The following is a 26,045-nucleotide window of genomic DNA, read 5'->3' as shown; positions in this document are numbered from 1 at the left end:
ATGCAAAACAAATCTGTCAAACAGGTCATTCTCTGTAACACTTGTTGAGGCATCTTCCTCTTCTCCAGGCTTCAAATCCTGGATCCCATTCAGTTTATTGTCTACACGTTAACCCCTCAGGAATATAGAAATAACATTGATTTTCATGCATGGCTAGCAGTCTACACACAAAAGAGGGTATGAGGAGTCAGTAGGAGTGAGGAGTTAGGAGGATTTTCCAAACAAGCGCTTCCAAACTCCAGCTTCATGATGCTTTGTTTTGCCACAGTCTAGATGAGTGGCATATGATGCATAGCCTCTTATAGATAACTATCATCATTGTCTGAACCATTAAGTTATTGGGTGTATGGCTTTAAATTCTCATTGTTTCCATGGTTGGCAAATGATGTATTATCAAAAGTGTGTATCTCCTTGCATCACCTTCATTTCATTTTGTAAAACATATGTTTTCTTGGATAATGAGTCTGAATAAACAACTGTCCATACAGTTGTATAGTCTATCTGCAGCTGACACTGTATTGCCTACATACAGTATCTGGCTCATATCCAGTATATCTAGGATACATTCATTCATTGACAAAAGACAGTTAATATCACTGTTGATTGGTATAGATTGACATCTTGGAAGAAACAACATTCAAAGTGCAAAAGGCTTTTAATGACACCAAAGAAAGAAACAAAGAAAACATATTGCACAGAACAAAATAGGCAGTGGAAGAACTCACGTTTCACTTAAGTAAAAGAATCAATACAGCAATGTAGAAATATACTCTGTTAAATGTGACTTGAGTAATAGTGCAAAAGCATTGGCATGTATTCCAAAGTATTCCAAAACTAAAAGTGCTCATCTTGCAGAATGTCCCATTTCAAGTTTCCAAATGTAATATGAAAATAGCAGATCTACAAGACAGATCACAATGTGTCGCATCGCAACCCATTGTGAGCTTGTAGATCGACTATTTTCAAATGGCCGAAATAAGGCTGAAGTGGTTAATGTATGTTTTCTAATAATAAACAAAATCTCCAAAATAAATATTAACACAAAGTAAAAGTACAATATTGTCCTCTGAGATGTAGTGGTTTCAAAGTATGGCGTAGATGCTGGTTTTCCACCTCTGTCCAATCGGGTGAGACGAAGGCGGATACGGGGAGGGTTATCAGCTGGCAGCCATACTTTCATCGGACCGTACCCTTTAGGCGTGAGGTTACTGGTTGGCCCTGTCCTCTGGAAACTTCTTGGCTGGTTCCCATGTGTCTTCCCAGATTTTGTCACTGTAAAGTATAAATACATTATTTAGAGAAATTCATTTATCCCATGGGTCTTCAAAAGGGGCACTGGGACACCTTTTATTTTTATATTAACCACCTGAAACATTCTAAGAGAAGATCTACAACCTCACAATGCCTCGCACTGAGACGTGACGTGAGTTTGTAGATTATCAATTTTTGGTGACGAGATTTGGTGTCGAGGGGAAAAAGTGTTTGCATCAGTATCATGCAGCCCTAATGCACATGTATGTCTATTGCCTAATGCCTACATGTAAAAAAGATAAGACAAGAAGCATAGCGGCCAACATTCCACTTCTGGTAATTTCATTATTTTGATTTTGACTGATGTGAATTTAGATTAGTTCCTCATAAAACAATTTACTCTAGTACTGGTGACAGACAGTCCATATCTGAAGTCTGAAAGAGAAGTCATTAACAACATTAGTCGACTAACAGTCATTAATTACTAGAATCCAACAATGTGAATTTTGTAACCTTCCTGTACATTCAAGCTGTACAAGCAAATTACACAGAAGCTTCCAATTCAACTGCTGAGGCCGGTGGACTGCAGCTGCCAATCAAGCCCATACGCTGAGCTAGAGCTTTAATCGGGCCTAAATATGTGAGCCCAGCCCAACCCAGCCCGACAGAAACGATACATAATTGACAATTGGAGCCCAACACAGCCCGAAGCCTGACATTCTAAAGAAGTATAATTGTTGCATGCAGCCTTATATTTTTGTCATTACATATTGGTGATTCGAAGAACAGAGTCATTCTACCCTTTTCCAACTGTCTTTATATATAAACAAAAACCCAGCTTGTAGCAAGCACCGTCCTAATTAAGGAACAATAAACATCGGAGCCTCGCTGGAGAACACGGCTGACGGCCGCCGCTAAATCAGGCAACAGGTGTACAGGCTATTATAGCTACAAAGTTCACACGTCTATAATATTATTAGGATATACAAAAGTGACCGTGGATGGTTTCAACAATGTCCTCCGCTCCACTTGGGCACTGCATGCATGCAGACGCCACAGCGGCCACCGCCACATACACACACGCTCAACTGTTGCGCCACAGCACACACAGTCACACATGCTCAACTGTATCAAGTAGCTCATAACTCACAGCCACAGTTATGAGCGCAGCTTACATAGTCACAGAGACATCATGATACCGCGCTGCGCTTGCCTGCCTGATAAAAACAAGACCAGGAGACCTGGTTCTGCCAGACCTAAGCCGGACTTCACATAAGGTGCTTTTCGTTAGTGAGGGAGACGAAAGTCTCCCTCAAGACGAAAGTGAAGTCTCCCTCACTTTCGTCTTTCCGTCTTTCGCCTTTCATCTCAGAGAAATCAAGGTGCTTTTCCTTGACGTTAGGGAGGTAGACCAAATCAACATCAACATCAGTCAAGGAGGTACCCTGTTCTATCTCTCTTTTCCTCTTCCTCTTAATGGACTCCATCGGCAAGGTTTGCTAAATGAATCGAACTTTGTTCGATATACTGATAGGGGGAACCCTAATTTATGGATAATAAAATGTAATTGATCGATATTTCAGGATATTTGACATTGAAGGTCTAATTGAAATATTTGTCTTACGTTTTATATATACCATCTGTATTTATACTTGTAACATAATAGTGATGTCATGAGTAGTCTGTGCCTATTTATTCATGCAGATGAAACCTAACCACAACCCGACAAAGAAACCTAACCACAACCAGACATACCATGTAGTCTGTGCCTATTTATTCATGCAGAAGAAACATAACCACAACCAGACATACCATGTATGGACAAAATGGTGACAAAGGCTCGTGTAGGCCATACCTTTCAGATCTGGCAAAAAGTGACCCAACCCAATGCCCGACAAATACGTGACCAATTGGGCCCGGCCCAGCCCTCGCCGCGCAGACCCGTCGGCCTCGGGCTGAGATCTTAAGCTCTACGCTGAACAGCACACAGCTGCACACAGCAGAGAGTGAGGGAGAGAGATAAAAGCACCTGGAAGTTAGGTCGTCAGCTTTTCATTTTGCCTACTTTAACTGGACACGTTGTACCAGCGTACTTTGATGTGAAAATGTGGGCCATCGGCAGGTCTGCAACACCACACAGATGAGGTGTAACCTTCCTAAATAGTAAGGCAAATTTGAGAGGGAAGAAAGAATTGTGGGATCAACCAGAAACAACTGCCTCTGGTAGGGCAAATAGTGTCAATTGAATAATATCAAAAATGTCTTACCATGCAGGACAAGGCGCCCAATGCACCAACACTTCTTTGTTGCCCTAAAAAAACACACACACACACACACACACACACACACACACACACACACACACACACACACACACACACACACACACACACACACACACACACACACACACACACACACACACACACACACACACAGTATAAGAAATCACTGGGTAAGGTATACCATTATTTTCAGTACCTTTGCTTGTCTCAGTCATGATCAGCCTTAAGACAAATATACAAATTAACATGGTTCTGTGGGGCCGACAGCCAAGTGGTTATGGGAAATACTACCGCCTGACACTGAGTCCCCAGGTTGATTCCTGGGCAGGTCAGACCTTTGCTCCAATACTCTCCCTGCTTCCTTTATCTATACACTGTGAGACTATTAGCCTTGGACGATGTCTATTAAATCGCCATCTGCACATCAAACCATTGTGATGTGCGATAGCATCAGGACTTTTTGGAGTCTAGAGCGGGTACAGAAACGGCCTCTCTTTGTGTAGAACTGGTTTGTGCAAATTACTGGTTAAAGTAGTCTGAACAGGATCTGAGCACTGAGCAGTAAAATGACCTCACAGTTCCTCACACTATTGAAAAGCAGAAAGCCTGGTGACGTGAAGTTAACTTACTGGAACAGTGGGTTGTTTTAATAAACCCTTGTAGGAACCCTGACCCCCTGACTGATTTGTCACATTTTTAGTGGCCACAACCCATAAATGCTCATCCCATAATTGCATCTTCACTACAAATGGGGAACCATTTAAATAGTAAATAAACATGCGTCCCAACGGTATAACAGTTATTGCCAAGAACCTTTGTTACAATAGAGCAATAATCGACCAAACAGAAATGTCCCCTATGTGTGTGTATGTAGCCTGTGTGTGTGTGTGTGTGTGTGTGTGTGTGTGTGTGTGTGTGTGTGTGTGTGTGTGTGTGTGTGTGTGTGTGTGTGTGTGTGTGTGTGTGTGTAGAGAGAGAGAGAGAGAGACACACACAGACAGATAGGGTTCTATATTTTTTTACCTCATTTGTCCTTCTCCCTGTTATCTCCTTATATGGGTAGACCTGGGACCTTTTCATCTGGGAACATTTCTTGTAAACTTGAAGGATGAAAAGACAAGTTCATTAAGCCATGATGCTTTGTAAATGTCAGCAGTATTTTACATCTATCTATACATTTTCTGAATCTCTATGCATCTGTGTTTATGCCCATAGCCAATCAGAGAGGGGCTGTTTATGCCCATAGCCCATCAGAGGGGAAAAGGGTGGTGTCTCCTAGCCTGGTATCCAGCCTGCTTCGCTACGTTCGGCGGACTTTTTTTTCTCTCTTCGCTTCTCAGTCTGGAACGCACCCCATTGACTCGTTTTGCAGAACTACACTGGAACTACATATGTTACGTTAGGCAACGTCGTTGCTGATTGGATGTTGTTCAAACGAATGACGAATCACAACGATCCCACTGTTTTTTTTGTCCCGCCCCGCACCACAGACCAATCAGAAGCCACGGCACGACTCGAAACGTTTGTCATGTCCCGCCTCCCTTGGAGATAGGAGGCATTCCAGACTGATAAGCGGAGAGAGAGAAAAAAGTCCGCCGAACGTAGCGAATCAGGCTGGATCCCAGGCTAGGTGTCTCCATGATTGGTCAAGCCTTCACGTGACATCATAATGTCTTACTATAAAACAATGACAATGTGGGGTAATGCTGTTAAGTTGTACAACTATGCCAGAGTCACAACAAGCAGCACAAGATAAACGCCTAGCTGTGGACAAAAATTGGGCAAATTAGACAAATCTATGTGTCTTTAGTGATGCTGTAGTGATTGGGTGTAAAGGGAACAAGTACAAATCCATGGGGGACTCCAGTCAACAAAGTATATAGGGTTTAAGTGCCTAACCACTTAAAACCTATACTTAGTTGATTCCAAAGTGCTCTATACTAGGCCCCCTCCTGTTGCCACTCTACACTACAAATCTTCGCTGACAATAATTATAGTTTGGCTAATTTCAATGAATGTACACAACCCATTCAGACCGGGATAACCTATATGTTCTCTGGGAACACGTCTAAGTCATTCATTTCTGAAACTCTTAAAAGCCTCATTTATACTACAACATATGACATACTTGGATGCAGAAAATACCAGATCTGCAAGCTCACAAAAACAAATAAAATAAAAACATTTAAAAGCCAATGTGGATGACACTAACACATTCATTTATATTCACATAAAAACAAACATTTAACACAGAATAGCAATATACAGGACAGCCAAGTATATAAGTCCAGCAACTTGTCCTTTGCAGAAATATGCAGAATATGATTCAGCTATTGTGGCATGTGTCAGTAGAGGTTAAGAGATGGAGTACAGAGGACTGGTGAACAGCTTTGTCAGGTGGTGCAAACAGAACCACCTGTTACTAAAATTGCCAAATAAAGCAGATGGTGGTGCATTTTAGGAAGATGGTGGCTCCCCCATTGTCTCCCATTTCCATCGAGGGAGATGTGGAGGTAGTCCAGAGCATCTGGGCATGCAATTGGACAATAAACTTGACTGTACTGGGAACACAGATGTCCTATACAAGAAGGGCGGGGGGCAGATTTACTTCCTGAGGTGGCTCAGCTCCTTTGGTGTGTAGGACTCTGCTGAACATGTTCTATCAATCAGTAGTGGCCAGCGCAGTACTGTATGCGGCGGTATGTTGGAGGGGTAGTATCAAGGAAGGCGACAGCAGGAGGCTGAATCAAGCTGGTTCTGTCCTCGGTACCACTTTGGATACTGTGGCCATCATGGACAATCCCTCTCCTTCCCTACTACTGTGGCAGGGCAGAAAAGCTCCTTCAGCAACAGACTGTTACATGTAACAGTCAGTCCCAAGTTGCAAGAAGGAGCGCTATAGGAGATATTTTCTGCCTGCAGCAATAAGACTGTACAAGTCCTCATCTGGTTGGCTTGATCAGGCTGATTAGGATGGGGGATGTGGGATGCAAGCCATCGGACTCTTGAGTAGTGTTTGGTCTGTCTTCTTAATATTGTAGGTTGACGATGCTTAGATGCATATTTATTTATTATTCATTTTTTTTGTTTCATCTAATGTGTTTTTATTGATGTCTCTATGAGAGCTGCCTTTCCCCTCGGGGAAGAATAAAGTACCTACCTACCTAGCTAAGACCATGTAATAAGCTGACAGCTGGGGGGGGGGACACTATAAAGGCCACTGCACACAGGATGCGATTATTCACATGGAAAAAAGGCACCCTGTCTGAGCCAACCTAAAAATACTGTATTGAGTCCATAAATTAACATACCTTGAAGATGGTTGATATTTCTATATTATAAATTGTTTATATGATTGGTCTTATGTAATATTCTAATATTTTGAGATTTATTCATGAGCTGTATTGATATAATAATCATCAAGGTAAAAATATATATTTTCTTACAACTTTTACATGTTTTTTAGAAGGATCTACGTATAGTTTTACTTACTGCACATATTGTCCACTTGGCGAGACACATTCTTGTCTTTAACAATTCTTTTGGCCCACTCTGGGCCATACTTGAGTACTTTGGCAGCCACTGCTGGTTTTGATTGGAGAGAATAACATGTCCCACAGGACATCCTCCTGGCCTCCATATTGGCTTGGCATTTGGGACATGTCTTTTTCTTCGGTCGTGTCATTTTTGGAACTGTTGAGACAAAGAAAATAACCAGAATTTTACACAATGTATTTATTCATAATAATTGTAAGAATGTACAGAAGGAACCAAATACACTCTTCTGGCTGTGGCACCGTAAATGTTTAATGTCAAGGACCCCAAATTATATTAATTTGCTATTCAGAAATAGCAGATCGTCAAGCTCACAACATGTTGCATAGCAATGTGTTGTGAGCTTTTAGATCAGCTATTTAAGATAAAACCCTACAATAAAATTGGGTAAAGTGTTAATTCTCATTAAGTTAAAAACTTTTAATCCCTATCTAGATTGGATTTTGGGTAGTTCAAAACCAAAAAACAGGATTGGGAGCACTCTGATATCTGATGAGATCAGGAAAACCTACTCAAATCTGGATCAAAACAAAAAACAGGATTGGGATCAGTTTGATTAGAAAATAATAATAAATAAAATTAAAATAAATGCTGTTATTTGATTTGCTCATATAGCGTGCAACACCTACAGTACCATCAGCTCCCAGTACTTAACAGGTTGCAGAACAATGGCTGCACAAAACAAAACACTTTGTATGACAATGGGACTAAACTTGAAAGCAGGGTGTGTAGAACCAGTGGTGGATAAAGTACTCAAATGTTTTAATTAAAAACATATGTAAGTGAGAGTCTGGCATTCAAAACCTTTACAACTATTTTCAGAATGATGTAGCTTTCAAGTTTCTATCTATTTTCTTCACCAGGTTGACAAAAGCTACATCAATACATCTTCAACAGCACACCAAATGAGTTGAGTACAGTTGGTATTCATAGAGAATTATCCACGTGCATCCATTTGTAGCATTTACATTTCTGTGTTTCATTCAATCACTCAGAGTCAAATAGAAGTGTAGCTACTTATTTTGTAAGAGAGCTTTAATAAAGAATAACTTAGTAGAATAGAGTGCTACATTTGTTTAGTTTGTCCAACACTGAACACACATTATTCCAATTTCTGTCATGTATTTGCTGTGAGTTAAAGATGTGTGGTTGTGTTATTGTGTTTTAAGTTGTTGGTACTCACTGGAACAAGGTGATGAATGACAAAGAAAGAAACCTGTAAAGGGGGGAGGGAAATGAAGATATAAATGCATAATACTTAAGATCAAATATTCCAGTGGCCACCAAATGGACCCTTACAGTTCTGTAACTAAACAATATAAGCACTGATATTCAGGATCTCTTGGTCTTTATTGATTGATTGATTGATTGATTGATTGATGTACTTTATTTAGTAAGACATGAGAACAGTACATGGCAGTACATAACAGTACATGGAAGTACAAATTCGCAATACAAGGTCTACTAAACTGGATAGCTCAGTTAAGCACGTAGCTTGTTTATAAACAAACTTAGCACAGGGTATATGAAAAATGGCCAAACCCTTAAACCACAAGAAAGCACTATGGCTCAATAGGATCCTTTTGTATTCTATTCATAATAAAACATCCATATTTTGTACACTCAGAATGGGAAACACAAACAATGATTACATTTCGTTTTGCCTTTAGTGTTGTGCAAACAAACATGGCATATAGAATACATAACTAAACACAAATGAAGAGGGACACACACAAATAGCCGAGCTCATGTTGTTGTGTTTGTTTGTTATGGCTTGTTAGCTTAGGGATATGTCCACTGTAAAACAGTTTTAAACTTATACAGACCAACCAACTTGCTACTGTACACACCCTAACATGTTAGCAACAACCCTGTGTTGTGGTTCTATGATTTAGTGGTGGTGGGGGTGCAGATTTAACATGTATTTCTATTAAATAAATGAAAAAGTAACAAGACTTCACTTACCGCGATGTAGTTGAAAAACAATGCAATGCATCATGGGAGGCATAGACGCACATATGCATACCAGTGTTGCCAGGTATGCTTATTATAATTTCCCCAAAAAATGAATTTGAAAATAGCAGATCTACAAGCTCACAACGCGTCGCATCACGACACGTTGTGAGCTTGTAGATCTACTATTTTGAAGCAGCTGACGTATATGTTTGAAGTGCTCATGAGTCATGTGGCCCATAGTTGCTTCTTTTGGGCTTGTTTTCCTAGACCAGTGGTTGCTTGTTTCTCTCACAAAATCTGGCAACACTGGTAATGACGTTTTTGCTGCACAACTGCCCCTCAATATGATTGTTTACGTCCTAAATGTTACAAAAAACATGAAATCGTTTTGAGAAAAAATAAATGCTGCTATTTGTTCCTAAGCGACTGCAAAAGACTGCTGCTATTTGTTTCAAAAAGCTTTAAAAGAAGGCCAGAACCTTTACAGAACGTGAAATGTGCCTATAACCACATTTCCGGTTCAGAACGGATACGGAAACGTTATGTTTGTTTTCATGTATGTGGACGTGGTGAACATCCGGATGCAGTAGGCGGGATTTTATGAGTGCTAGGAATCAAGAAATTACAAATAATTATTTATTGCTAGAATTGTTCATACATTAGGCATTTAAGTGCCAGAATAATTGATTAGTGGACAAGCAGATCATTTATATAGATCTATTAGATTAAAATAAATAGTTTTGATCGGATCTTTACTACTGTCAATCAAGTCATACGGAAGTAATCTGACGTGACGTCACGGGTATACAAAAGTTAAATAAAAGTGTCGTTCTCAACAAATACTCATCGAAAAATGACCAAACTAGTATGTAAATACTCAGAATATTTACAGGTTTTTGTGGGTGGTGGCGTGTGGTCTGGTGCATTTCAAACAAGCTTCTTAGCGCACGTTTTGAAATGCCAATGCATTATCAATGGCCCGCCTGTGACGGCGCAATGTGTCGTCTTTGGACCTCAATGAATGTCTATGAGTGACCGTGGAAGGCACATAATTACGTCGCTGGCGTCCAGCGACGGCATTCGGCTCCGTCGCGGGGTTCTGACAAAAAGGCAACCGGCTACGTTTTCGGAGTGAGACCGTGTTGATGTCAAACATTAAAGCCTCACTATGTAACTTTTTTTAATGAATAAAATGTAATTTTGTCCAATCTGTATAGAGTATGTTAATACAATATAACTTATACAATCTGTATGGTAGAGTATGTTAATACAATATAACTTATACAATCTGTATGGTAGAGTATGTTAATACAATTTCTTATACAATCTGTATGGTAGAGTATGTTAATACAATATAACTTATACAATATGTATGGTAGAGTATGTTAATACAATATAACTTATACAATATGTATGGTAGAGTATGTTAATACAATATAACTTATACAATATGTATGGTAGAGTATGTTAATACAATATAACTTACAGTATATGTGACAAGGGTGAAATGAGGGGTTCTTAAAACTTTTGTAATTTGTTTTTATTGGTGCTTAATGTGTATAATTGCCTCATTTAACCCCACCATCTTATTATTTTTGTACCAATTATTATTACGCACTGTATTGTTTATAATTGTTTTCCCCATGATCCCCTGGTCACATGTATTGAGAGACATTGAGTGGCAGAGCGGCAGTCACGCGGTCACGCCCAAGGCCACGGTCATGGCCAATGTCCCCAGACAGACTGTCACCACGGACAAATGAAAGAAGAGGGAGGTGTGGTTTGGCAGGTACAAAAGCGGAGGCGGGACTGTTTGAAAGAGAGAACAGAGCACCCAAGTGACAGAGGCGTCAGTGAGGAGAAGGACAGCAGAGGGGAAGGTTGTGCCGAGACACGGAGTAGAGGAGTGCATAGATGAAGTAGACATACCAGCCACCTAGGAGTTTGGAAGCCGAGGTGTGCCTACATTCAAAGGAGAAACCAAGAGGAGAAAGCGATCGAACCGAAGGGGAGGAAGAGGCGAGTGAGACCAGACCATATGAGAGACGAGTGAGACCAGACCATATAAGGAGCGCTGAGACCGGAAAGTGGCGATAACGTTGCATACGCAACCAACTCAGCGCCAGGTGTAAAAACCTGGCTGGCGAGTGAGTATTCGAACAAGCAACGTTGAATCCCTGTATAACCACTGCCTGAGACAACGCAAATGTATCGTGTAAATGCACAGTGAACTGGTCTAGATCTCTATAATTGCAGGCGGAGAGAAAGAAGAGAGAAGACGAAGACGACTGGCCTCAAACCCTTTCCCATCTTACCCCCATATATGGACATGCAGCATTACCCCTGAACAAACCGTGTTGAGTATCTTGAAGCACTTTATTGGCACAGCACTTTACTTGAAAAGTATTTGTTGCACAGAAACCCCCCATGCTAAGGAACCCTTGTGATTAAGCCCCGCGTAATTTGCACAACTTTATAATTTATTTTATAGTTGTTGTGTAGATTAATTGTGTTTTGTATGTTTATATAGGTTTTATTAGTATAGTGTTTATTTGATTGTTTTTAAGGCACAGAAGCCAATGTATTAGGGACCCAATAAATATGACTTACCTTTTTTGATACACTGTATTCGTGTCCAGTTTCTTAAAGGGATATTCTCATGCCAGTGTTGTATTCTCAAAACCAAAAGTATTGAAACTTACCAGTTAACCTCGAACCTGTGAAAGCCTGAAGAAGAAGTTAAAGTGTATTCAAAGGGGACTTCCCTCTATAACAAAAGTGGCGTAGTCGACAAACAATTAGTTCAGATAGGACTCACAGTAATTACGCACCCAGCACTTTATTGTGCATTTATATTTTTTTGTTGTGAGTTTTATTCTGGATTATTTATTAAAGGAGAAGAGTGCAATAGTACAAACAAATTGCAAGTCAAATGTGATACAATTTCGGCCCTGTTCACATATTTGGCGTTGGCGGCAGGACTGGTTGAGAACAAACACATGAGAATACCCTTAAGAGAAACTGTACTGTTTTGTTGTTTTTGTTGCTTTTTGTTTTTTGCTTTACGGATTCAGAATGATGATGATGGCGGTGTATCCCGGTGCCCCATGGTTACCCACCTTTGGTGGAACAGAAGGCGAGAGTAAATATAGGGAATGGAAAGACCAGATTAGAGGATTATTAAGTACCCAGGAACTACCAGAAATCAGGAAAGTTGCTATTATAATTAAAACGCTAACCAACGAAGCTAAACGGCAGATTAGTGTGGTTGAGGAGGGCGAACGCGACACAGTGGCAAAAGTTTTTAAATACTTAGATGCTTTATATAAAGAAACTGTCTCTGTCGCAGAAATGCGCTCACTATTCTATCGGTGCGCACAGCGCGCAGGAGAGAATGTACAAACTTACACCCTGAGACTTAGAGAGCTGTTTTGTGGGCTGCGGCAGCACGACCCAAGCACCGCTCCCTCCGAAGCCATTCTTCGTGATCAGTTTGTTATGGGTTTAGCTGAGGGCCCCCTGGGCCAAGCCTTAAAAATATATGCTCGACGACACCCAGATGAAGATTTTGCTGCTTTACGCGAAGAAGCCTACCTGTTAGCTACTGAACATGGAACTACTGAAATAACGTGCCACGCTGTTAATCCTATTTCTGTCCCCTACCCTTCTCAGGACCCTGCTTGGAGAGAAAAATTAAAACAGGAAATCATGGACGACGTAAAAACTCAAATGCAAGGATTCACGCAGGAACTCATGAAGGAAATCAGACCGCTCCTCCGCACTGGCACCAATGACGCACGAGCGCGCACTCCACCGCCACCTGAGCGACGGTATACGGCCTCTCAGCGCTACGAATGGGATGAAGGAGGTAGGCCGATATGTAGCCAGTGTAGACAGGCGGGTCATATAGCGAGATTCTGTAGATCCGACCGAAGTCAGTTAAACTAGTACGCCCTGTCGCCGAGGTCCGGGGGGCAGAGGTGCAACGTTCACAAAAAAAGTTAAGGGCCAATGAAGTGTTTGTGGGGGAATGTCCGACAATTGGGATAACAATGGGGGGAGTCCAAATGAGGGGTTTATTAGATACGGGGTCTCAAGTCACATTGATGCAGCAGAGTTTGTTTAACGAAAAGTTCTCGCAAGATAAAATGGAAAATGGGCCTCTGGTGTTTAGCCTACGGGCAGCAAACGGCCTTGATCTACCCTATTCTGGCTATGCCATATTCGATTTAGAATTAGAAGGACTGAAAATACCGGGAAGAGGAATCGTAATTGTAAAAGATGAACATTGTATTGAGCCGCTGATCATTGGGATGAACGTAGTCCACGCAGTGTGGCATGCATTATTTAAACTCTCTGGGAGGTCTGTGTTTCCATGCCAACAGGAGAGGACACCATGGAAAAAAGCATTCGCCGCCTGTAGGAGAGTGGAGGCAGTGACCCACGAAGACGGAGCATTGGGCTATGTGTGGCCTGTCGGCCGACGGAGAATCCGAGTCCCCGCCCGCAGTGAGTTAGTAGTATGGGGCCGTGCCTGGAAAGGTCCAAATGGAGCCGAATACGAGGCCCTGATGGAGGCCATGCCGGAAGGAACTGATCTGGGAGTGGCCCGAGCGTTGGTCACCGTGCGTAATGGCCGAGTCCCCGTGCGCATCTGCAACCCCCACGCGTATAGCGTGACCGTGGGCAGACATCAAAAGTTAGGGAAGCTATATCCAGTGGAGGAGGCCGACGTCCGTGGACGACGAGACCTGAACCTGTCCCTAGGAACCGACGGAGCCGTGGAAGTGTCCCTGGTGAGCATCGAAGACGAGGGACCCGTGAAGACCTTACCTGAAGAGATGGAGGCGTTGACCCGGCGAGATGACCTACCTGACCAGCAGAGAGAAGAGCTGCATGCGATGATGTGTAAATGGAAGAAGGTGTTTGCAGTCCATAATGAAGATTTTGGGCAGACGGACGTGGTGCAACACCAAATACCAACTGGAGACGCGGCACCCATCCGCGAGAGGCACCGACCGCTGCCGCCCTCCATGTATAGAGAAATGAAGACCTTATTGAGTGACATGCTGGACAAGGGAGTGATAAAAGAGAGTTGCAGTCCCTGGGCAGCGCCCATTGTCCTGGTGAAGAAGAAAGATGGCAGCTGGCGTTTCTGTGTCGACTACCGTAAACTGAATGCCGTGACGCACAAAGATGCCTTCCCTTTACCTCGGATTGAAGAGACTTTAACAAGCCTGACCAAGGCTCAGTGGTTCTCCACACTCGACCTGGCCAGCGGTTATTGGCAGGTGGGTATGGACCCTCGGGATCGAGAAAAGACAGCGTTTACCACCCCTTTAGGACTGTTCGAGTTCCAACGTATGCCGTTCGGTTTATGTAACGCCCCCGCGACCTTCCAAAGATTAATGCAGCGATGCTTGAGTGGCCAGGTGACAGAGTCATTATTAGTGTACCTCGATGACATTATTGTATATTCACCTGACTTTTCCTCTCACATGCAGCACCTTGACCAGGTTTTCGAGCGGCTGTGGAGACACGGATTGAAACTGCGCCTCGATAAATGCAAGCTTCTCCAACCGGAGGTAAAGTTCTTGGGCCACGTTGTAGACAAAGAGGGAGTGCGCCCGGACCCTGAAAAGTTGGCTGCGGTAAGAGACTGGAACCCACCCTCGACTGTCCGCGAGGTCCGCGCTTTTCTAGGTCTGGCTGGTTATTATCGCCGCTTCGTGTCCTCATTTGCTGCCATAGCTAGGCCGTTAAATAGTTTGTTGATCGGAGTCCCGAATGATGTGAAGTCCCATCAGTGTAAAATAGAGTGGTCCCCTGAATGCCAAAACTCGTTTGATGCTCTTAAAACTGCCCTTACGCAGGCTCCAATACTGGCTTATGCAGATTATGACCGACCGTTTGTAGTGTATACTGATGCGAGTGGCCGCGGGCTCGGCGCCGTTCTGGCACAGGTCCAAGATGGCCAGGAGCGAGTAATCGCCTACGCCAGCCGAAGTCTACACCCTACCGAACAAAATGATGCAAATTATAGCTCCTTTAAATTAGAACTCTTGGCACTTAAATGGGCAGTGACCGAAAAATTTAAAGATTACTTAACTGGCGCTCATTTTACGATTTATACAGATAACAATCCTGTTGCGCATCTTCAAACAGCTCGACTAGGCGCGGTGGAACAGCGCTGGGCAGCCCAGCTAGCATCATTCACCTATGATATAAAGTACCGACCTGGAAAAAGCAATGCGAACGCAGATGCCCTGTCTAGGTTCCCTGTTCAACCTGTAGGAGTGGCCGTAGTGGAGTTGGCACCGGTGGAGAGAGAGGACGGGTGGGCTGGAGCTGAGTGGCGGGGAACACAGGATCGAGATCCGGACATCCAGATGGTGAAGAGTTGCGTAGAGCGGAGGAAACTGCCTACCCTTATGGAGAAGAGGAGTTGGTCACGGGAAGCCAGGCAAATGTTACGACAGTGGGACCGGTTGCGCATCAGAGACAATGTGTTGTATAGGCAAGTGATTGATCAGCATACACAAGAATGTTACTTACAGCTTGTTTGTCCAGGGGCGCGACGAGAGGAGGTGTGGAAAGGACTCCATGAGGCCTCGGCACACGCCGGAGTGGACCGGACTTTGGCGCAGCTTCGGCGCCGGTTCTACTGGCCGGGCATGGAGGGGGCGGTGCGACAGTTCCAGCGAGGTTGTGTTGCCTGCAGCCTACTGAAAGACAGGATAGAGCCCAGGGCCCCCTTACAGCCATTCGAAGTATCGTATCCTATGGAGGTAGTGGCTATTGATTTTCTCACATTAGGTAGGCCGAATGACGCATGGCAGAATATTCTTGTAGCAACCGATTTATTCACCAGGTACAGTTGGGCTATTCCAACGCGTGACCAAACTGCGCCCACGACTGTCCGTGCGCTTTGGACACATATTATTCAGCCATTCGGTTGCCCGGCTCGTTTCCATTCGGACCGAGGCCCGAATTTTGAATCCGAATTAATGCAGCAATTGTGTCATACATACGGTATTACTAAGAGTCGCACCACCCCTTACCACCCAGCTGGTAATGGGGGGGTGGAGAGGTTTAATCAAACACTGTTAAACATGTTGCGCTCTCTAGATACTGATCGCCAAGGCAGATGGAATGAACACTTACCTGAGTTAGTACACGCTTATAACAATACTGAACATGGTGCGACAGGTTATGCGCCTGCGTACTTAATGTTTGGTCGCCACCTGAGGCGTCCGGTAGATGTAGCATTAGGAGTACCGTTGTCACAAAATCGAATGGGAGTGGGAGATTGGGTGCAAGATCACCAGAAACGAATGGCCACAGCGTATAGGACAGCCGAGAAAAAAATGGTGCATATAGCAGGACAGCGTAAACAGGTCTATGACCGCCGAGCCGGTATGCCACCATTGTTACCTGGAGAGAGGGTGTGGGTACGAAACCGGAACCGACAGGGACAAGGTAAACTGGGCCCATGGTGGGACCCAGAACCTTTTGTGGTATTGGAGAGGGTGGGGGATGCGGGCCTAGTATACAGGATCCGACCTGAAAAAGGAGGGCGAGATAGAACGATCCATAGGAATGCATTAAAAGTGTGTATAGCCCCCAGGTCACCGATGGAGAGCCCCGAACCTGCCCCAGTAGCCGAACCGGTGGGACCAATATGGCCGCCTTATGTAGGGTTTTTCCCCGGTCCTAGGGAACCTGAAGGTCCGCGGCGCTCTGGAAGAGCGAACCAAGGACAGCCACCTGAGAGGTACGGGCATGACGTTTAGAACCAGTTGCCAGGGACTGCCAACGAAAAAGTAGGGGGGAATGTGACAAGGGTGAAATGAGGGGTTCTTAAAACTTTTGTAATTTGTTTTTATTGGTGCTTAATGTGTATAATTGCCTCATTTAACCCCACCATCTTATTATTTTTGTACCAATTATTATTACGCACTGTATTGTTTATAATTGTTTTCCCCATGATCCCCTGGTCACATGTATTGAGAGACATTGAGTGGCAGAGCGGCAGTCACGCGGTCACGCCCAAGGCCACGGTCATGGCCAATGTCCCCAGACAGACTGTCACCACGGACAAATGAAAGAAGAGGGAGGTGTGGTTTGGCAGGTACAAAAGCGGAGGCGGGACCGTTTGAAAGAGAGAACAGAGCACCCAAGTGACAGAGGCGTCAGTGAGGAGAAGGACAGCAGAGGGGAAGGTTGTGCCGAGACACGGAGTAGAGGAGTGCATAGATGAAGTAGACATACCAGCCACCTAGGAGTTTGGAAGCCGAGGTGTGCCTACATTCAAAGGAGAAACCAAGAGGAGAAAGCGATCGAACCGAAGGGGAGGAAGAGGCGAGTGAGACCAGACCATATGAGAGACGAGTGAGACCAGACCATATAAGGAGCGCTGAGACCGGAAAGTGGCGATAACGTTGCATACGCAACCAACTCAGCGCCAGGTGTAAAAACCTGGCTGGCGAGTGAGTATTCGAACAAGCAACGTTGAATCCCTGTATAACCACTGCCTGAGACAACGCAAATGTATCGTGTAAATGCACAGTGAACTGGTCTAGATCTCTATAATTGCAGGCGGAGAGAAAGAAGAGAGAAGACGAAGACGACTGGCCTCAAACCCTTTCCCATCTTACCCCCATATATGGACATGCAGCATTACCCCTGAACAAACCGTGTTGAGTATCTTGAAGCACTTTATTGGCACAGCACTTTACTTGAAAAGTATTTGTTGCACAGAAACCCCCCATGCTAAGGAACCCTTGTGATTAAGCCCCGTGTAATTTGCACAACTTTATAATTTATTTTATAGTTGTTGTGTAGATTAATTGTGTTTTGTATGTTTATATAGGTTTTATTAGTATAGTGTTTATTTGATTGTTTTTAAGGCACAGAAGCCAATGTATTAGGGACCCAATAAATATGACTTACCTTTTTTGATACACTGTATTCGTGTCCAGTTTCTTAAAGGGATATTCTCATGCCAGTGTTGTATTCTCAAAACCAAAAGTATTGAAACTTACCAGTTAACCTCGAACCTGTGAAAGCCTGAAGAAGAAGTTAAAGTGTATTCAAAGGGGACTTCCCTCTATAACAAAAGTGGCGTAGTCGACAAACAATTAGTTCAGATAGGACTCACAGTAATTACGCACCCAGCACTTTATTGTGCATTTATATTTTTTTGTTGTGAGTTTTATTCTGGATTATTTATTAAAGGAGAAGAGTGCAATAGTACAAACAAATTGCAAGTCAAATGTGATACAATTTCGGCCCTGTTCACATATACAATCTGTATGGTAGAGTGAACAGAAGATTCAGGGTTAAAGTGGGAGCAGAGATGTCAGAAGAATATATAATAGATAACGGAATCCCGCAAGGAAGTGTAATTATCCCGGTACTATATAATATAATGATTAATGACATATTTATGAACCTATAGATAGAAGGATCGGGTCCGCTTTATATGCAGATGATGGGGCTATCTGGGTAAGGGGACGCAATAACCAATGTGTAATAGGACAAATTAAGGAAGCAATTGGAAAAGTAGAGGAGTGGTCATATAACTGGGGGTTTAAACTATCTGTAAGTAAGTCCTGCTACATGCTGTTTACAAAAAAGAAAGGGGTGGAAAATCAGAACTTAAAGTTATACGGACAGAATATGGAAAAAAGTAGATCACTTTAAGTACTTGGGGTGTACGTACACTCTTGTGGAGTTAGAGACCTGTAAGGGTCTATTTGGTTCCTACTATCAATCATTTAGCCTGTTTGAGTGATGTAGGGGGGTCCCCATATGATTTTGGGGACCCCCAGATGATTTGCAACATTGTTCTCTCACTCAACACTCAACAGTACAAACCAACATACAGTATAAGTGTATACAGGGTATCTGCACATTTATAAAGTTACGATTCAAGGACTTTTAAGACCTTTTCAAAATAAAAAAATAAGACCATTACTGCATCAAAAGTAGTCAACCTGCAAAACTATAAAAACATTGGAAAACATGTCAAAAATTACCCAAGAAAGAGACACACATTTTGAAAATAGACGATTTGATTGTAGATCGGCTATTTTAACAATATTTATCTGTGGAACCTAAATGTAATTATATTTTCAAATAGCCAATGTATATATAGATTTAAACTATAGTGCTTAGGGCTTGTTTTCATAGACCTGGTTGCTTATTTCTTTCGCAAAATCTGGCAACGCTGTCTGTCTACTACTGTGCTTGTTTTATGTTTTACCACCGTATAACCTGGCAACCCTGGTCTCTCGTTGACGTCATATACATGCGACCCGGTAGTTCCTACTTGGTCTTATTATTAAACGTGGTTTAGCTGCAACTTTTATAAGTGGAGCTGCTTGTAACTGACTTATCATTTAATACTTGAATATATTTAACACCAGATTACAAGATGGCGACGAGCACGTCGATGCCACAGAAGCGTTTCTACAGACAACGAGCTCATTCTAACCCCATGGCAGACCACACGTTTGAGTAGTGAGTGACTTTATTGATGACAATGTTGTAGCTGTAGAACAGTGGTTCTCAAACTTTTTCATGTCAAGGACCCCCTAATTGACACTTATTACCCCGCGGACCCCCATTTGAAAAGATAAGCCAGGGACCCCCATAAGAGAAGGTTTTTACGGCTCTCTAGCAGTGATTCTCAACCATTTTAATTTCAAGGACCCCCAGTTTGACATGCATTAGGCTACGGACCCCCATTTAATGGCATTTATATCTCTGGGACCCCAATTCACATTGTACAACCAATGTTAATGTAACTCTGAGAGTGTACAAATGGAACCAAATGGACCCGTTAGGGTCCATTTGGTTCCATTTGTACACTCTCAGAGTTACAGACCCATATGGGTCCATTTGGTTCCTGTCCATCATTTAGCTGGGGACCCCCTGTAACCCCCTCAAGTACCCCTGGGGGTCCTGGGGGTTGAGAACCAATGCTGTAGAATACAACTCTCCTAGACGTATTTATGATTCTGACATTTTCAATCTACGAGAGTTGTAGGGTTCACCCCCCATGGACACAGGGACTTTCTGCACTGTACCCCTCAAAGTACTCTAAACATGTACACATTGAAAATAAAGGTTCTTACTCCAAAGCCCCAAATGTTAACTGTCTCTACGTGGTAGTAGTTTAATGTAATAATCCATATCTTTCAGTAAAGAAGTGTTTTAATGCCGTCTGTGGCCGATTCTGTCGGAAGTTCCCAATGGGCGGTATTGACGGGGCGCATCCGGTGAAGCTCGGAATTACACTCAATGTAAACAGGAAGTAAACGAGGGTGAAAAAAATGGCGTTCGGCCATATACGGCATTAAAACGCTTATTTGTTGAAAGATATGGATTATTACATTAAACTACTACCCCGTAGAAGTAGTTAACATTTGGGGCTTTGGGGTAAGCACCTTTATTTTCAATGTGTACATGTTTGGAGTACTTTGCGGGGTATAGTGCAGAAAGTCCAGGTCTCCATGGCGGGTGAACCCTACAACTCTCGTAGATTGAAAACGTCAGAATCATAAATACGTCTACCAGGGTTGTATTCTACAGCTATTGATACACAGTGGTGGAAAAAGTACTCAAATGTTTTTACTTAAGTAAAAGTATCAATACTGCAATGTAGAAACTCTGTTACAAGTAAAAGACCGAAATTCAAAATGAACTTGAGTAAAAGTACAAAAAGCATTGGTGTAAAAATGTACTTAAAGTACCAAAAGTAAAAGTACTAAAATGTTTGGAAATAGCAGATCTACAAGCTCACAACGCGTCGCATCGGGACGCGTTGTGAGCTTGTAGATCGGCTATTTTCAAATAGCCTATGTTTAAAATAGGGCTAAAGTGGTTAATGTATGTTTCATAATATCATAGTTTATATCTGAAAAGTAGCCCTGGTTCAGAGCGTTAGTGAGTTCTCCCCTCGCTCTGCGCTTGTACAAGGAATTCCACTGCCCGGCGAGTGCTCAAGAGTAGTGAAAATAAACAAAACCATTTCGCTACTCACCGAAGCAAAGGCTGTTTTGTGTTGTTGAAAGTCTATTATCGGAGGTGGGAAGCCTCTCAGCACCCCACCTACTCTGTAAAATATATATATATATTTTTTAATTTTCAATAAAACGCATTTATGAACTGTATATCGCAGCGCGAGGCGTTGTGAGCTTGTAGATCGGCTATTTTTGGCAAAGAGGTGTTTGGTTTTGATTGATTGATTGATGTACTTTATTTAGTAAGACATGAGAACAGTACATAACAGTACATGGAAGTACAAATTCGCAATACAAGGTCTACTAAACTGGATAGCTCATTAAGCACTTAGCTTGTTTAAGATGAGATCCCCATGCACACAAATCATGATGAAATGGTGCAGAGGGGGAAAAAAAGAGCAGACCAAGTAAAACAAAAAAAGTTGAATCTGAAACACAATTTTATACAATATAGAGGCGGGTCCCTGCTTCATCTCTCTCTCAGCTAGGGGGTCCTTGGCCCTGAAAACGTTGGAAGACCCCTGATCTAATGTTAATCTGAAACTTTTAAGATCATTTTACTGACAAAATGTTTCCTGTATGTCATCATCAGCCCAGTGTGTCCAGACAGTATGGACTGGTCAGATCTGTACCCGGAGGTGTTCCAGCAGCAGCAGTGTGACAAACCAACAGGTCCAACAACAGCTCAGGTGGAGTTTGCAGACATTGGATGTGGATACGGAGGCCTTTTAGGTACGTAGGTCATTGGTTCTCAAAGTGGGGTCCGGGGACCCCCAGGGGTCCTTGAGGGAGTTCCAGGGGGTCCCCAGCTAAATGATAGATTAGGCACCAAATGGACCCTTATGGGTCTGTAACTCTGAGAGTGTACAGATGGAACCAAATGGACCCTAACGGGTCCATTTGGTTCCATTTGTAAACTCTCAGAGTTACATTGACATAGATTTTACAATATAAATTGCGGTCCAAGTGATAGAAATGCCATTAAATGGGGGTCTGTAGTCCTCCTAATGCATGTCAAACTGGGGGTCCTGAAATTAAAATGGTTGAAAATCACTGCTAGAGCTGTAAAAAAAAATCTTCTCTTATGGGGGTCCCTGGCATATCTTTTGAAATGGGGGTCCGCGGGCTAATAAGTGTCAATTTGGGGGTCCTTGACATGAAAAAGTTTGAGAACCACTGACGTAGGTGATGCCACAATATCATTTTGCATAAATCGTTTCCATGTTGAGAAATGTCGATTTATATTTTCAAAAAATATTTTTGCAATAGCAGATCTACAAGCTCACAACTTTTAAATTGAAATAATAAACTTTATTTTATACAGCACCTTTCATGACATAAATGCAGCTCAAAGTGCTTTACAGAAAACGAAAGGAAAAATGAAAACAAAACACAGGGTAAAAGCAAAAAAACATTAGAGCAATGGCAATAATAGAGCAAATGGCAAAAAGAGCAATGGCAAGAAGTAATGGTTACAAATAAGAGGCAGCGGGTCAAGCAAAACAATTAAAACAATAGAGCAGTGGCAAAGTACAGTGGCAAGAGATAAAAGCAAAGATAAAAAGGCAGTGGGTCAGGCAACGATAAAGACAGAAACAAACAGCACAGAGATTCAGAAGAAACAGAATCAACTAAAAGCAAGAGTGAATAAATGAGTCTTGAGCTGTGCTTTAAAACTGTCTACAGAGGGTGCCTGTCTTAGGTGCAAAGGAAGCTTATTCCAGGCCGTCGGCCCGTAGAAGCAGAATAATGCTTCGCCGTATTTTTTATATGACATTTCAGGCACTTCAAGCAGGGACGTGCACAGATAGACTTAGGCGGTGCTAGAGCACCTGCCCTTTGCCCTCTTGACCAGAAGTGCCCTTTTGAAAAAACATTTTATTTTTTTTTGTTCAGTTTACAGCAGGGGTCTTCAACAGGGGGTCCGGGACCCCTAGGGGGTCCTCAGAGTTACTACAGGGGGTCCGCCAAATCTTTATGTGATATGATTTTTCTTTTTACCATAACCACTCGAAACCTAGCATCCCTTTTCTGAAGAGAACTTTAGCCAAAAATAGCAGATCTACAAGCCCACAACGCCTCGCGCTGCGAGGCGTTGTGGGCTTGTAGATCGGCTATTTTTGGCAAAGAGGTATAGGTGTAGAGGGAAAAAAGAGCAGACCAAGTAAACAAAAAAAAAGTATAATTTACTTGAGCACCTGCCTCTCAAAATGTCTGTGCACGCCACTGCCTGAAAGTATTATTTATATTGTGTGTGTCTGTGTCTGTACTGTACTGTACTGTCTCTCTACTCCCATGGATGGCCTCACAGTGGAGCTGTCTCCACTGTTCCCAGACCAGCTGATGTTGGGTCTGGAGATCCGGGTCAAAGTGTCAGACTATGTCCAGGACCGCATCCGCTCCCTGAGGGCCTCCCAGCCAGGAGGCTACCAGAACATCGCCTGCCTCCGCAGCAACGCCATGAAGTACCTGCCCAACTTCTTCGCTAAGGGACAGGTAAGGTTTGACTCTCACCATCACTACAGTACCCCCCCCCCCCCACCCAACATTTCTTTGGCTATTCAAAAACAGTAGATCTACAAGCTCACAGCGCCGATCTGAGGAGAAAATGTTTTTTTTTGGGGGGGGGGAAATTTGGTCCAAGTTTATTCTTTTTTTGGGGGGGGGGGGGATTTATTTATGGGCTTTTATGCCTTTTATTATTATAGAACAGTGGTTCTCAAACTTTTTCATGTGAAGGACCGCCAAATGGACACTTATTAGCCCGCGGACCCCCATTTGAAAAGGTACATTTTAAGGACCCCCAGTTTGACATGCATTAGGGCTACGGACCCCCATTTAATGGCATTTCTATCTGGGACCCCAATTCATGTTGTAAAATCAATGTTAACTTAACTCTGAGAGTGTACAAATGGAACCAAATGGACCCGTTAGGGTCCATTTGGTTCCATTTGTACACTCGCAGAGTTACAGACCCATAAGGGTCCATTTGGTTCCTATCCATCATTTAGCTGGGGACCCCCTGGAACCCCCTCAAGTACCCCTGGGGGTCCCCGGACCCCACTTTGAGAACCAATGTTAAGATATGACAGTAGGCTGGCAGGAAATGGGGAGAGAGATGGGAAGTGACACTCGGAAAAGGCCGTCGGAATCGGGACTCGAACCCCCACGACGCGCTGTCTACGCCAGCGGTCCAGACTCAACTTTACTCTAATGCATTCTTATGGCAGGGGAGAACAGGGTGAGCTGATCCAGATGATCACGTTTGACATTTTAAGACATTGGCTGCCATTGACGCAGATCTGCGTTCATTTGCGCAAAAGCCCGTTGGCTGCCATTGACGCAGATCTGCGTTCTTTCAAAAAAAAAACATTTCAAAATAAAAGTTTTTTTTTTTATTTTTTTTTATTTTTTTAAAAAACCCAAAGACCAAGGAGATATGATTTACCGAAGATTTAGACTCCCATCCACTTCCTTGTACCTTAAAACTTAAGAATTATGTATCTCGGCTCCTAAGTGCTTTTTTTTTTCTCATTGAAAAAGTCTGGCAGCCAGCTGTAGGTAAACATTGAAAAAGCTGGCAGCCAATGAGTTAAATGACCAATGGGCAGAAAAAAACAAATCTTCTCTAATGAACCCGTAAGGGTCCATTTGGTTCCATTTGTACTCTCTCAGAGTTATGGGGGTTCCTTGAAATTAACCCTTTAAGACCGGGGGACGCATCTGTGTAACCACTTTATCCATATTTTATACTTTTGGCTATTCAAAAATAGCAATTTTTTTTTTTTTAAATCTTTTTTTGCAAATCTTTGAATATATACAGTATCTATAAAGCAATTGTTTTTTACTCAAATCTTTGCTTCTGGGGGTCCCTGGAACAATTTTTTTTTGAGATGGGGGGTCCACAGCCAAATACATATCGTTGTGGGGCTCCTTGACACTGACACTGATATTATAGCAACATAAGTGTTTCAGAAAACTGTTTTAAACTGATTTAGAAGACATTTGTAGAATCCCCCCGAAGCAATAACATTTTAGTTAGAAATGCTCGCTTTAAATATATTCAAAGATTTGCACAAAATTGTTCACGATTTAAAAAAAAAATAGCAGATCTACAAGCTCATAGCGCGGCACTCGGTGCCGCGCTATGAGCTTGTATATCTGCTATTTTTGAATAGCCCAACGGAATCTAAAAATGACACACAGATGCGTTCCCGGTCTTAAAGAGTTAATAACGTTTGAGAACAACTAGGGCCACCTTGAGTCTAGGGCAGGGGTCTTCAATGTTTTCAGCCCAGGCAAGGACCCCCTCTCTGAGAGAGAGATGAAGCAGGGACCCCCACCATATATTGCATAAAATTGTGTTGCAGATAAAAGCTTTTTCATAGATGTTGGGATTCATGTTACTGTCTATTTTCAGACATTTAACCACGAAAACCTTCGATACTTAGTAAACTATCGATATTTAGTAAAAATCTGCTATTTTCGCCTTAAGTTGCCCTTAGAATTGTGATGCAAGTTCAAGTGGTTAATGTAAAAAAAAACTAAGTTCATTTCACACAATGATTTGACGGACCCCCTGTAGTAGCTCTGAGGACCCCCTAGGGGTCCCGGACCCCCTGTTGAAGACCCCTGGTCTAGGGTTCCACTGATGTACTCTGAAGCCAGGGACGTGCACAGATAGACTCTAGGTGGCGCTAGAGCGCCTGCCCTTTGCCCTCTTGACCAGAAGTGCCCTTTTGAAAAAAAAAAAAAGAAAACGTTTTTTTTCTTTCAGTTTACAGCAGGGGTCTTCAACAGGCGGTCCGGGACCCCTAGAGGGTCCTCAGAGTTACTACAGGGGGTCCGCCAAATCTTTATGTGATATGATTTTTCTTTTTTACCATAACCACTCGAAACCTAGCATCCCTTTTCTGAGGAGAACTTTAGCCAAAAATAGTTATTTTTGACAAAGAGGTTTAGGTGTAGA

At 42.8% G+C, this 26,045-nt stretch overlaps 2 protein-coding genes across 2 annotated transcripts in view; one reads left to right on the top strand and one right to left on the bottom strand.

Moving 5' to 3' along the window:
• Positions 1 to 636: 636 nt before the first annotated feature.
• On the bottom strand, positions 637 to 9,063 carry LOC311049229 (uncharacterized protein). The gene is made up of 6 exons (XM_084062726.1): positions 9,057 to 9,063; positions 8,275 to 8,307; positions 7,029 to 7,229; positions 4,560 to 4,636; positions 3,519 to 3,562; positions 637 to 1,272 (listed from the first exon to the last, which is right to left on the bottom strand). The coding sequence occupies exons 3-6, from the start codon at positions 7,219 to 7,221 to the stop codon at positions 1,206 to 1,208; spliced, it is 381 nt and encodes a 126-aa protein (XP_083918852.1). The 5' UTR covers positions 7,222 to 7,229; positions 8,275 to 8,307; positions 9,057 to 9,063; the 3' UTR covers positions 637 to 1,205.
• Positions 9,064 to 19,373: 10,310 nt separating this feature from the next.
• The window catches only part of LOC311049222 (tRNA (guanine-N(7)-)-methyltransferase-like), a 28,566-nt gene continuing 21,894 nt past the window's right edge, over positions 19,374 to 26,045 (top strand). Inside the window, exons 1-3 of the mRNA XM_084062719.1 lie at positions 19,374 to 19,571; positions 21,669 to 21,808; positions 23,388 to 23,572. Of these exons, the coding sequence (XP_083918845.1) occupies positions 19,486 to 19,571; positions 21,669 to 21,808; positions 23,388 to 23,572 (411 nt within the window). The 5' untranslated portion in view covers positions 19,374 to 19,485. The remainder of the gene's footprint in view (positions 19,572 to 21,668; positions 21,809 to 23,387; positions 23,573 to 26,045) is intronic.

Source organism: Gymnoscopelus microlampas, assembly GCF_963454915.1.
Source record: "Gymnoscopelus microlampas genome assembly, chromosome: 7".
Taxonomy (NCBI): Eukaryota; Metazoa; Chordata; class Actinopteri; order Myctophiformes; family Myctophidae; genus Gymnoscopelus; species Gymnoscopelus microlampas.
This window is presented reverse-complemented; position numbering and strand designations above follow the sequence as displayed.